The sequence below is a fragment of the Ahaetulla prasina genome, chromosome 2 (genome assembly GCF_028640845.1).
Source record: "Ahaetulla prasina isolate Xishuangbanna chromosome 2, ASM2864084v1, whole genome shotgun sequence".
In the NCBI taxonomy this organism is placed as follows: Eukaryota; Metazoa; Chordata; class Lepidosauria; order Squamata; family Colubridae; genus Ahaetulla; species Ahaetulla prasina.
In genome coordinates, this window is record NC_080540.1 from 74,385,783 (window position 1) to 74,398,741 (window position 12,959).

At 35.6% G+C, this 12,959-nt stretch overlaps 1 protein-coding gene across 1 annotated transcript in view; it reads left to right on the forward strand.

The window, feature by feature from the left end:
- The window catches only part of DNAH1 (dynein axonemal heavy chain 1), a 215,173-nt gene that overhangs the window by 134,357 nt on the left and 67,857 nt on the right, over nt 1-12,959 (forward strand). Inside the window, exons 42-45 of the mRNA XM_058167174.1 lie at nt 10,154-10,294; nt 10,594-10,754; nt 12,167-12,324; nt 12,492-12,665. Of these exons, the coding sequence (XP_058023157.1) occupies nt 10,154-10,294; nt 10,594-10,754; nt 12,167-12,324; nt 12,492-12,665 (634 nt within the window). The remainder of the gene's footprint in view (nt 1-10,153; nt 10,295-10,593; nt 10,755-12,166; nt 12,325-12,491; nt 12,666-12,959) is intronic.

Genomic DNA, 12,959 nt, shown 5'->3' on the forward strand with positions numbered 1-12,959 from the left:
GTTCAACCAACACAGGTGATATTTCTTTCCTCTTTAACCCTTTAGAGTCTTGCCCTCCAATAGCCCCTTTTTCTTCTTCTGAGATTGATGTTTCCACGTATGTTCCACCCATCTGAAGCATTTGATCTTTTATCTCCATTAAATCCTCCATCTCAATCAGTCCAAGCTCCCGTAAATATAATAATGCATCTATATCTGGGGTGATTGTACGCATCCTTCCTTTATAAAAAATTTCAATTGTTGTGGTGGCCTCAATTGTATTTAATTCCATTATCTCTCAAAACTTTTGTAATTGGTTTTAAAAAAAATCTCCATGCCCTTTCTTCTCTTGATATATCCGGGAAGACTTGAATAGTCTTCCCTTCAAACTTCAAAGCATCTCCCAACTCTCTTAACTTGGCCATAACTTCCAACTTATCACCAAGATTTGCGAACCTGACAAGCACATTCCTGTTAGAACCATTTTGCCTTCTATATCCAATTCTAAAAACGCTTGCCAGGTCTGCTATTGTGAACGTAAGTTGCGTATCCAAATCATTAATCCATTTCAAAACCCGCTGTTTCAATTTATCTTCCCTTTCTTCCGAGATTCCTCTAATAACAAAATTATATTTCCTCATCTCTTCTTCCAAAAGACAAATTCTCTTATCTTGCTGCTCATTTTTATAAAATATTTTGCCAATTTGCCGATCTACTTTTGCCTCATGCACATGCAGCTGCTCCATTTCATCTTTAATCATTGTCATTTCCTCTTTTTGTTTAGCAAAGTTATCATTCATATCTTGCTTTAAATTTTGCACTTCGGATGTCAGTTTAAATGTCAAATTATCTATACGCTCTGATAGTGCTGCTATTTTTTCCCCAATTTTATTTAAAGCTGCAGCAATTTGCTGCGTTTCTGAAAGTTGTTGAGTCATTTTGAAAAAAAAAAAAAACCAAAAAATTTCTCAAACTGGGATTCCAATTTTTCAAAGAGTCTTAGTGAAGATCAAAGGACAGCAGTCAAACCAATTTTACAGAGGGTCTTGATGAAGATCAAGGGACGACAATCTTTTAATTGAAGCGAAACGGCTTATTTGCACTCGTTAGTAGCTTATCAGTAACTTATGAGTCATATTCACTCCACAAAGAAACACAATTACCTCACAGCTTAATCAGCGCCATTTTTTCTCCACGTCGGCAGAGAAAAAAAAAAAAACAAAAACAAAACAACAATAAAATACAAACAATCTTCTTCCCCCACATCCTCATCGGTTTCGCCTCTATAAAGAGAATGGGGGAGAGGGGACGTGCCAATGCCCGGGGCACTTCTTTCGGGCTGTCTATTTAAATTCATCACTCAAAAAAAAAGATAGCGATGACCCGCATTCAGCTTCATATTTTCCAAGACTCTTATCTGCTTCTTCTCCTACTGTATCCTCACGACTCTTCTTCTGTTCAACCAACACAGGTGATATTTCTTTCCTCTTTAACCCTTTAGAGTCTTGCCCTCCAATAGCCCCTTTTTCTTCTTCTGAGATTGATGTTTCCACGTATGTTCCACCCATCTGAAGCATTTGATCTTTTATCTCCATTAAATCCTCCATCTCAATCAGTCCAAGCTCCCGTAAATATAATAATGCATCTATATCTGGGGTGATTGTACGCATCCTTCCTTTATAAAAAATTTCAATTGTTGTGGTGGCCTCAATTGTATTTAATTCCATTATCTCTCAAAACTTTTGTAATTGGTTTTAAAAAAAATCTCCATGCCCTTTCTTCTCTTGATATATCCGGGAAGACTTGAATAGTCTTCCCTTCAAACTTCAAAGCATCTCCCAACTCTCTTAACTTGGCCATAACTTCCAACTTATCACCAAGATTTGCGAACCTGACAAGCACATTCCTGTTAGAACCATTTTGCCTTCTATATCCAATTCTAAAAACGCTTGCCAGGTCTGCTATTGTGACCGTAAGTTGCGTATCCAAATCATTAATCCATTTCAAAACCCGCTGTTTCAATTTATCTTCCCTTTCTTCCGAGATTCCTCTAATAACAAAATTATATTTCCTCATCTCTTCTTCCAAAAGACAAATTCTCTTATCTTGCTGCTCATTTTTATAAAATATTTTGCCAATTTGCCGATCTACTTTTGCCTCATGCACATGCAGCTGCTCCATTTCATCTTTAATCATTGTCATTTCCTCTTTTTGTTTAGCAAAGTTATCATTCATATCTTGCTTTAAATTTTGCACTTCGGATGTCAGTTTAAATGTCAAATTATCTATACGCTCTGATAGTGCTGCTATTTTTTCCCCAATTTTATTTAAAGCTGCAGCAATTTGCTGCGTTTCTGAAAGTTGTTGAGTCATTTTGAAAAAAAAAAAACCAAAAAATTTCTCAAACTGGGATTCCAATTTTTCAAAGAGTCTTAGTGAAGATCAAAGGACAGCAGTCAAACCAATTTTACAGAGGGTCTTGATGAAGATCAAGGGACGACAATCTTTAATTGAAGCGAACGGCTTATTTGCACTCGTTAGTAGCTTATCAGTAACTTATGAGTCATATTCACTCCACAAAGAAACACAATTACCTCACAGCTTAATCAGCGCCATTTTTCTCCACGTCGGCAGAGAAAAAAAAAACAAACCAGCTTGAACTTCAAAACAAAGTCCTTTTTGTTTTCTGTAATATAAACAAGCTATTAATTTCCTCTCAAAAGAAAAATAATTAAAAAAATTATCCACCTAATAAAAGCTTCTTCAGCCAGTCAGCCAGTCAGTCCAGCACAAAAGATCGATCTCTTCAATTAAAATTCTTCTCATTAGCAAATTCAGTCTTTGATATTCCTTAGCCTCAGCATTTAACACAGAACACGATAATTATAATAAGGAAAGCAAAAGACAGCAGTTTATTCCAAACTCATTGTATCTGCCAGTTCGGTCATCCCACGCAGTAAAAACTCCTTAATTCAAGCAGTTTCAGATGACCTACCAGTTTTAAATTCAGTCTGCTGGGCTATTAACACTTCCACTTCATGATTTATTAACTTTCATCCATAACGGTGCATTCCAAACAGCATTAATCCTCATAAATCTTCATTATTAAGCCCTGTGAAGTGAAGGAAAGGTCCTTACCCCACCACGGTCATGGCCACGCCCCCTCAAAAGTTAATTTTAAGAGTATCTGCCTATATAGATAGACTATGTTTAAAAGATTTTATGAAAGAGGAACAAGTTTTACTTGACAAGATTGTGACTTATCTGAAAGTGAATTTAAAAAATGACAGGCTACAAGAATGATATGGAAAAAGATGCTACACATCATACAAAAGAAACTGACATCTCTTAATAATTAAAAGGGATATACAAATAACAAATCAAGAGAGTGACCTGAATAATTTTCTTATATTGGATTTACAAAACAGGCATATTAAAGCTTTGAAGAATTTTTTGAGAAAGGATTAAAAAATGAAAAGAAATCAAGTTTTAGAGCATTGTTTGAAAGAACTAAAGATCAAGATTGTTCAGAGTAAAAGGAAGGACAATAAAATTGGTTTATTTGCTCAATGTTAAAATAGATACGTTGCTATCTCTGGTAACCCTTAATAGATTTGTCAAGCAGAATCAATGGAGAAACTGGCACCAACACTGCAAGTTTCAGTCACCTGATGTCTTGCTGAATGACCATGGATGTTTCACTTAATGACCATGGCAGAAATAAAGTTGTAAGCCCATCACAGTCATGTGATGTTTTGCTTAATGCTCATGTTGCTGATCCCAACTGCAGTAATAAAGCAAGGACTCCATTTAACAAGTTTGTAATCAGCATTGCATAGGGTACTTAAATCCTTCACTGCAGTCATGTAGCAAGAGAGCCATATTAGTCTATGGTAGCCAAAACTCAGAAAAAGTTTGGTAGCACCTTTTTCCACTAACAAATTTTATTGAAAAGAATAAGCTGCAGTTCTCTTTATCAAATTATATTATATTTCATTTACAACAATCTGAACATCTATTAAGAAAGTTACCGGTAACTTAGCAGACATTGACATAAGAGTAGTTTGGCAAGATCTGTCCTTGAAAAATCCATGCTGATTTCTGTTAATTACTTCACTGTAATTTCAAGATTCTCTCGGGTTTATTCAATGTGTTTTCTGCTCTAGAATCAGTCTCAGTCTGATTGGCCTGTAGTTTCCTGGATCCTCCTTTTCCCCTTTTTTGAAACTAGTTCATTCAATATACAGTAATACATTTTTAAAATATATATTTGATTTATATCCATGATCTACACAGGAGATAATTTATTCACATTAATATTGTGAGTAAAATATGAATATTTTCTTCCTTTACAACAAAAGCTTACAAAGCAAGTTTGTTCTTTACTCAAGCTATCATACTTGAAGATATGATCGTTACTTGATTGAATATATACATATATATTTTTCCAAGTCATTTACAGATTCTAGTGCCCAAAGACCAAATAATCTGATCTATCCAGGCATGTGTAAATTATTGCTCTAACTTTATTCATAATCATATAATATTATACTTTTTGAGATTAATTCTTCAGAGGTTCAATCATCACTCTCAAATCAAGAGTATGGAATTTTTAACACTGTGGCCATGTTTCAAATCATTCAAAAAAATCAATTGAATGTTTTCATAGCTTCACAGAGCAGTTTATCTGCTGGAGTCCAAAAATAATTTTCTCACCCTACCATTTTGACCATACAATCAGAAAATTTAACTTTGTAATACCAGTAGATAAAATTGCATAATGCATATATTTCCATTTTTTTAAAATTTGAATTTATATCCCGCCCTTCTCCGAAGACTCAGGGCGGCTTACACTATGTTAAGCAATAGTCTTCATCCATTTCCATAAACTTAACCAGCATATTTTTATGTGTATTGTTGTTTTAAATGGTTATGGAAAGTGATACAATAATGAACTATAAATGCCTAGCCTGAATATTTGTAGAGAAAGAACATTTCAGGGTAATATGCCATTTTTCCAAATTTTGAAGGCCCTGTTAAGAATCAGCTTTGATATGGATTTTCTAGAATAGAATAGAATAGAATAGAATAGAATAGAATAGAATAGAATAGAATAGAATAGAATAGAATTTTTTATTGGCCAATGTGATTGGACACACAAGGAATTTGTCTTGGTGCATATGCTCTCAGTGTACATAAAAGAAAAGATACCTTCATCAAGGTATAACACAATACTTAATGATAGTCATAGGATACAAATTTAACACTTAATGATACAACACTTAATGATAGTCATAGGCTACAATTAAGCAATCAGGAAATAATCAATTATAAATCGTAAGGATACAAGCAACAAAGTTACAATCGTAAGTGGAAGGAGATGGGTGATGGGAATGATGAGAAGATTAATAGTGCAGATTTAGTAAATGGTTTGACAGTGTTGAGGGAATTATTTGTTTAGCAGAGTGATGGCGTTCGGGGAAAAACTGTTCTTGTGTCTACTTGTTCTGGTGTGCAGTGCTCTATAGCGTCGTTTTGAGGGTAGGAATTGAAACAGTTTATGACCAGGATGTGAGGAATCTGTAAATATTAACAAATAGTTAGATTTCCACTGCTACCGTACTATCTGTATGTCTTAGTGCCTCTTTAACGCACAAAGATACAAATCCCTGCCTCAGGAATTAATGGATTCTTGCTGTGATGCTTCAGAACTTTGAAGCTGAATGGTTGCTGATTGTTTATATAACTGCCTACTTTGAGCTGAGACTCACTGGTCCTCATCTTCTCATAGAGCTGGAATGTTACCTTGGGAAAAGGTGCTTGGATATTATTTAACCATATGTGTATGTTGGTGCAGGTGTCTAAGTCAGACAGAGGAAGCTGGAAAAAGCTGGGTCTACAAGTGAAAGTATCAAAACAAATGCAAATGGCTTTAACTAATAAAAGGAATGCCCTTTAAAATAAGCCATTTGTGCCAAGTCACAACTAAAAAATCCAACTTCAGTACCAGCAATAAATGTCAGAACAAGTAAATTGTTATTCAACTTCATTGTAAAAACCTACCCTGAGCATAACTAAAGGCTATCAGACCTCAGAGTCAAGATTAGAGACTCCAGACAGTTACATATCAATACCATTTTCACTCCCCGGCTCTTAAAAGGAGTTTAAAGACAAACAATGAACTAATACACTACCATCAACTTCCAAACTCAAACAAGACCATGAATCAATCAAAGTCCCCTTCAACAGAAGAGTGCAACTGTACATCATTCAAACAATGTCATCACCCATCTACATTTTTGGTATATTTTATATGCATTTGATTAGCAATGCACCATTTTGACTGGTTGCTAATCAATGAAATAGTAGTATCTCAGCATAATGCTGTGGTGGCTAGACTCTGTTAGAAGGGGAAGGCTAGGTTAAGACCAGAAATCAAGAACAGGGGTAAAGCAAAGGCCACTGATGGTGAAGAAATGGCCCATGGATAAGCCTCGGCATTTCAAATTTGTGATTTGTGATACATTGCAGCTGAGCTGGGAATAAATAGACACATCTGCCAAGCACATATGACAGTATAAGATCACAAAAGTTTTGATATGATGCTTGACTAATACAAAAACCCCATTAGGAAGTGTCTGTGGAGATTCTCAATCGTCCTAGTCATGGTTGTCCTAAAGGTGCTTTTTCAAGAGGCAACTGGACTTTCTGGACTTTCAAAGTCCAATTGCCTCTTGAAAAAGCACCTTTGGAACACCCATGTTGAAGTGCCCTCTTTGGTCACATGTATAGGAAGTTCCCAACTTTAGGACAAATAGTCTTACAGGAAACATTGTAAAAGGAAAAAATGGCTATCTCTTTATTTATTTATTTATTCATTTATTTATTCACTTATTTAATTTGTTTGCCACCTATCTCACCATAAAGCGACTCTTAAAGTGAGTCTTATCCTGTCATAAGTGAAATAATAGAAATCTATCATTTTTACTGTTATTTTGGTACAATATTGACTTAATGACTTTAAAAGATGCTATGCTAATAGGAAAATGATCTGTATTTTTTACATAATACCATATTCCTAGGGGCAAATTTTTTTGAAATAAATTCAATTTTTCATTCTCAAGTCAAAGACTCTTCACATAATTATATTGGCCTATTGCCTTGTTAAATTAATTTTTAAAATACATTTACTACCATACTAGTGAAAGGTTTAATTATATTCATAAACAATACACATTGCTTCAAAGAAATCTGGACTTTATTATATTTAAAATAACATAGCATTTATACTAAAATGCTGGACAGTAGGTTAGCGAGCCCATGTTCAAGAGCTGCCATGGCATGGGGTTGAGCTCTTGTCCTTCACTCCAGCTCCTGCTGGAGACATGAAAGGAGCCCCAACTGGGCATCCCCAGGGCAACGGTGATGTCACCGGCTAATCCTTTCAACTCGTGAGTGCCTCAGCACTCCTGACTCAAGTGCATGGAATATGGTACAGCATCCTGGTGCTACTGTGTTATTTCAACACACACATTTTTGTCCCTCTTTTGAGGGACAGAGTCAAGACCAGTATAGAAGTAATAATTACGTTAAATTAGAAATCAAGTTAAATTCTTGAAAGAATAAAATAAGGTAAAGATGAAATTATTAGGGTAAAATTACAGAGAGAAGGTATTAAAACACAAAAGTATCCTATATAATTACAATTAATTTTACAATGCATAGTCTAAATACTATAGACAAGGACAAATACTAGGACAAATAACTGTAAAAAACCATAAATAATACTAGAATTTATAAAACACCCTGAGAATGTCTTAGCAACTTTTCACTAATGTGTTAAAGGGCTGCATCTGTTAAGTCTGTAGTTCCCTGCTGAGAGTATTGTCAAGCCCCACAGCCTTCCTGACTCCCTTCCTTCCTTTCCAGACTTGTAGGCTGCTCTAATCTGACCAATAGACAATTTCCCCATATGTACTTGCAATTAAAAAAATGAGACATACTCAGATAAATAAAATCAATTCATCCTTAGAATGAATAGTACCAGCCAACAAGCTCCCATGATTTGGTAAAACAACCAGGTTTTCGTTAATTTCCTGAAGGATAGGAAGAAGGGGCTGTTTGTCAGAGATTTTATTTGTTTGTGTATCTATTTGTTTGTTTGACTTAGACATCATCGGATTCCACTGACTCATGGTCATTTTCAGAATAAAAACAGAACAACAAATATTCAGTCCAGATAAAAGTATAGCAATAAACTGATGACAGATCTGGTCCACACAATCTATCATGTATCTAACAAGGTTCTCCAATCACCCTAGCCAAACCTGGAAGAAAAGGCAGGTTTTTAAAGCCTTCCTTCTAGAATGCTATCAAGATGGGAATCACCTGGATCTCGGACATCACATTCCAGAAAGCTAGTGCTACATGAATGGGAAGATACAGGATTTTATAGAACAAGAAATTTAATGGCAGATCGGAACCTTATGACTTCTGGATATATTTTGTAAAGGCAAATGGACATAAATATCAACCAGGATTCACATGAACCATGCTCTTTTGCAAATTATATACATACATACATACATACATACATACATACAGTATATGTATGTATGTATGTATATATGTGTGTGTGTGTGTGTGTGTGTGTGTTTTCTGAGGTTTTCGCGGGTGTTTATATGTAGGTCTTTGGTTATTTGGGTTTTCTCCCGCATAAAATTGGAAGTGTCTTGGCGACGTTTCAATGAAGTCTCATCCGTCATCTTCAGGCTGGTGTTTACAGCTTCGTGCTTCTAGGAGCATGAAGCTGTAAACACCAGCCTGAAGATGACGGATGAGACTTCGTCGAAATGTCGCCAAGACACTTCCAATTTTACGCGGGAGAAAACCCGAATAACCAAAGACCTGTGTGTGTGTGTGTGTGTGTGTGTGTGTGTGTGTGTGTGTGTGTAATCAATGAAAAAATTATATATCGCATCAATGAAAAAATATTTTAAAAACAGTGAGAGAATTTTAAGAGCATTAAGAGACTTATATAGCATTAAGTGCTGTTTTCATCTTGTATTGTTATTCTTTCTAATAAAGAAATTAGCCAGAAATCATACTACCATTATTCAGCAGTTGACTACATAGTTTTAACACTACAACCTTTTCTAGGGGCTGAAAAAACGAGAGAGAGAGAGAGAGAGAGAGAGGCTGTTAGCTGGAGCCAGCCTGCAAGCCATGGCTTGCCAATTATAAAATAGCTATTAAGAAATACCCTCCATTCATTACTGCTAATAATATATTTCAGTCCATGTGCATATCTCCCTAATTCCTTCAGTTTTCTTTTGTTTGGTTTAATCACACACTTCATAAGATTTCACCAATGTAGGAGGAAGTGTTGATAGATACCAAGTGGTATCTGCGCACCTGCATTCGTATGTGTGGGTATAAAATTGAAGGAGTAATTCTGATAGTTCATGGGAAGGATATCATGATTTTGTTGTTGATTGTTTGCTTGTTTCAGGGGAAGTGGAGGTGGAGCCTCAGAAACTTACTCTGTTAGGAGCATCTCTTCCTGTCCCTTTGATTGAGCTGTGCAAATGGTGCTAATGGCATCAAAAACAGTGCTCCAGATGGCATTTCTCTTCAAAATATATCTTGTCATGATATCATTTTCAAAGTAGACTGGAAGGAGGATCGTTTTTAACGTAAAGTCACTCATATATCCATCCCCATTTCCATGTCCAATCTAAATTTTATTTCCCCGCCCCTCAAATCCAAATCTTTTTTGACAAGAAATCCTCAGTTTGGATGAAGCAGTATTTAGGGAAGAGTCAGTACAGCATCCACTTTCAATTGGGCTTATTGTGACTAATATTAATCTGATGAGGACCAATCATTTTTCCAATGGCACAATACCATCTTAAGTATTCATACCACTGTAGCTAGAAAGGCAATAACTTACAAGTCCATTTCTATATCAGATACAGGATAATTTAAACCAGGGGTCTCTAACATTGGTCCCTTTAAGACTTATGGAATTCAACTCCCAGAGTTCCTCAGCCAGCTTTGCTGGCTGAGGGACTCTGGGAGTTGAAATCCACAAGTCTTAAAGGGACCAAGGTTGGAGACTCCTGGTTTAAACCATATTATCTCTCTTTTTCATCAATACCTCCATCTCTCTTAGGTGTGCTGGCAGAATTGGATGAGTTCTTCTACAGAATTTAAAATGGCACCTGATACCAGCTATTGTGATATTATTGTACCTACAATGAACACTGTCCAAATGGCGTACCTCTTAGAAATGTTACTGACTAATCACAAACCGGTATGTATGTGTTGTAGTTTTCATATAGGTACAATCTAGTATTATACCAATGCAAGCATTCTGTTGCACAATTAGACTATTGGGAGCACTTTTATCAAGTAGCCAGAAACATGACTAATGTTAGTGTATTATTCTTGCATTTGTGACTGGCATTGTAATCTAAAAGTTATTTAATCTTTCCAAGTTTTATCTGACTTTTAATGGGCAAAAAGTTATAATTAAGCATCATTTGGGGAAAAATGTATATTTGGCAAGTGTACCAATGAATACAAAATTACAATTTTCTTTTCCTTATATAGGTTCTTTGTATTGGTCCCACGGGAACTGGAAAAACACTCACTATAGCCGACAAGCTTCTGAAGAACCTCCCATTAGAATATATCAGCCATTTTCTGATGTTCTCGGCTCGAACCTCAGCCAACCAAACCCAAGATCTCATTGACAGCAAGCTGGATAAAAGGTACACTGTCTTAAAACAATTCTCTAATTTTCTTCCTGTTTAATTTATTTGTTTTTACATATATTAGTTGACTTTGCTTTCCAAAACTGCTAAAATGCTTACAGGTAGTCTGCAATTTATAATCACAATTAAGTCCAACATTTCCATTGCTAAGCAAGACAGGTGTTAAGTGACTTTTATCTTATTTTATTGCCTCTTTCCATAGTTGTTAAGTGAGTTGCTGGGATTGTTAAGTTAGTAACATGGCCGTTAAATGAATCTGGCTGTCACATTGCCTTTGCTTATCAGAGGGTCACAAAATACGATCAGGACACTGCACCCATCATAAACACATATCAGTTGCCAAGCGGTCAAATGTTGGTCACGTCACCATAGGAATGCTGCAATGGTCATACGTGTGAAAAATGGTCATAAGTTGTTTTGTTTTTTTAGTGCTGTTGTAACTTCAGTCACTAAACAAATGGTTGTAAGTGGAGATCTACCTATAATTTAAAAGCTTGAAGCAAGAAGCAAAATGTTAAGGAATGACTTCTCCTGTGATCTGTGGCAAAAATAAACCTTGGAGTTAATAATATGGCAAAAAAATATTTGGAGAATTACAGTCCCTGGAATGCCTACCCATTGTATCAATAATTATCACTGAATTTATAATATTATTTCTTACTGTTCAGAATTGTTTTTTAATCAAATCACATAGTGGTAAAAACACATGAATATGGATGCACACTCAAACAACATCATATATGACATTAATTGTTTATGAGTACATTTGTACTGTGAAATTGTGAATATAACTTACACCTACCCTACTGAGGGGCGTTGTGTTGTTAAGAAATGTGGGAGAACTGCAGAAATTATGTACTAAGAACTCTTCTAAGATGTGTGAAGTATCTGAGCAATAAATCACTTTTCACTTACAATAAATTCTTACTGTTGGCACTGGGTGTATATACCAGTAATTCTGCAGACCCATGGCAGCTCAGAGCATAACCTCCCATTAGAGATCAGGCTAGTCCCCCCTTTGTTGGACTTCAGGAAATTGAATTCTGTTGGAGAATCTTCTCATAAGGTCATACGCCACATCATCATTTACCCTTTTAGTTTCGTTTTTGTTGTTTAGTTCATTTATTGGAGGGTTTTATGATTGTTAGTTGTTTAATTTTAACCATACAATGAATGTTTAAATTTTTTTTTTGCCTTATTATACCTTATGTATACTGCCAAGAATATATTAAAAATATATTAAACCATATTATTGGCAGTTTATTAAATAATATTTAATACGATATATATTAAATATGGTATATATGTAATAGATATCAATATATATTTATTAAATCAATCTCCAAAAAGGATTATCACGTATCATGTATTCCACCCAGTAATTTTTATTTTTGTCTTGTAAAATGCAGGCGTAAGGGAGTTTTTGGCCCCCCGCTTGGTCGGTATTTCATTTTTTTCATTGATGATATGAACATGCCAGCCTTAGAGACCTATGGTGCCCAGCCACCCATTGAGCTTCTTCGGCAGTGGATGGATCACAAAGGCTGGTACGATAGGAAACAAATTGGTAAGATACAAGTTCTGTGTCTAATTTCTGTACAAAACACTGTTTGTTTTTCAGAACAGGCAGGTCAGTTTTAAATCTGCACTGGTATACTTCTAAACCTGTCTGCTGGTGTCTGTGTTTTAATGTTAATGTTTCATTATTCTTGGGCATGTTTTGCTCATTTTCAGGTACCTTTAAGAAATTAGTGGATATTAACTTTATTGGTGCCATGGGACCACCAGGAGGAGGACGAAATGCAGTTACACCACGCCTCACACGCCACTTCAACTATCTCTCATTCACTGAGATGGAGGACAGCAGCAAGAAGAAAATCTTTTCAAATATTCTTGGCAGTTGGATGGGTGGGTTATGTGAAGCAAGGTTCTTGCCCTTTCTCTCTCTTATCTCTCTTATGAGGTGATCTGTAACTTTAGAGGGGTATATCCTGTTGTTCCAACAGATTGTTATTTGGACTGTTAGTCCTGTCTGGGCAGACAGTGAAATCATAATAGAATCTACAAAGCGGTCCTATGCTATTTATTATCTTTTTCAAGAATACTGTCAGATACTGCCAGATAAGTGTGAGATTGTCTATATAGTATTCTTATTGTATAGAATATTACCTGAGTGAGAGGCAAAATCAGACCACTGAAAAA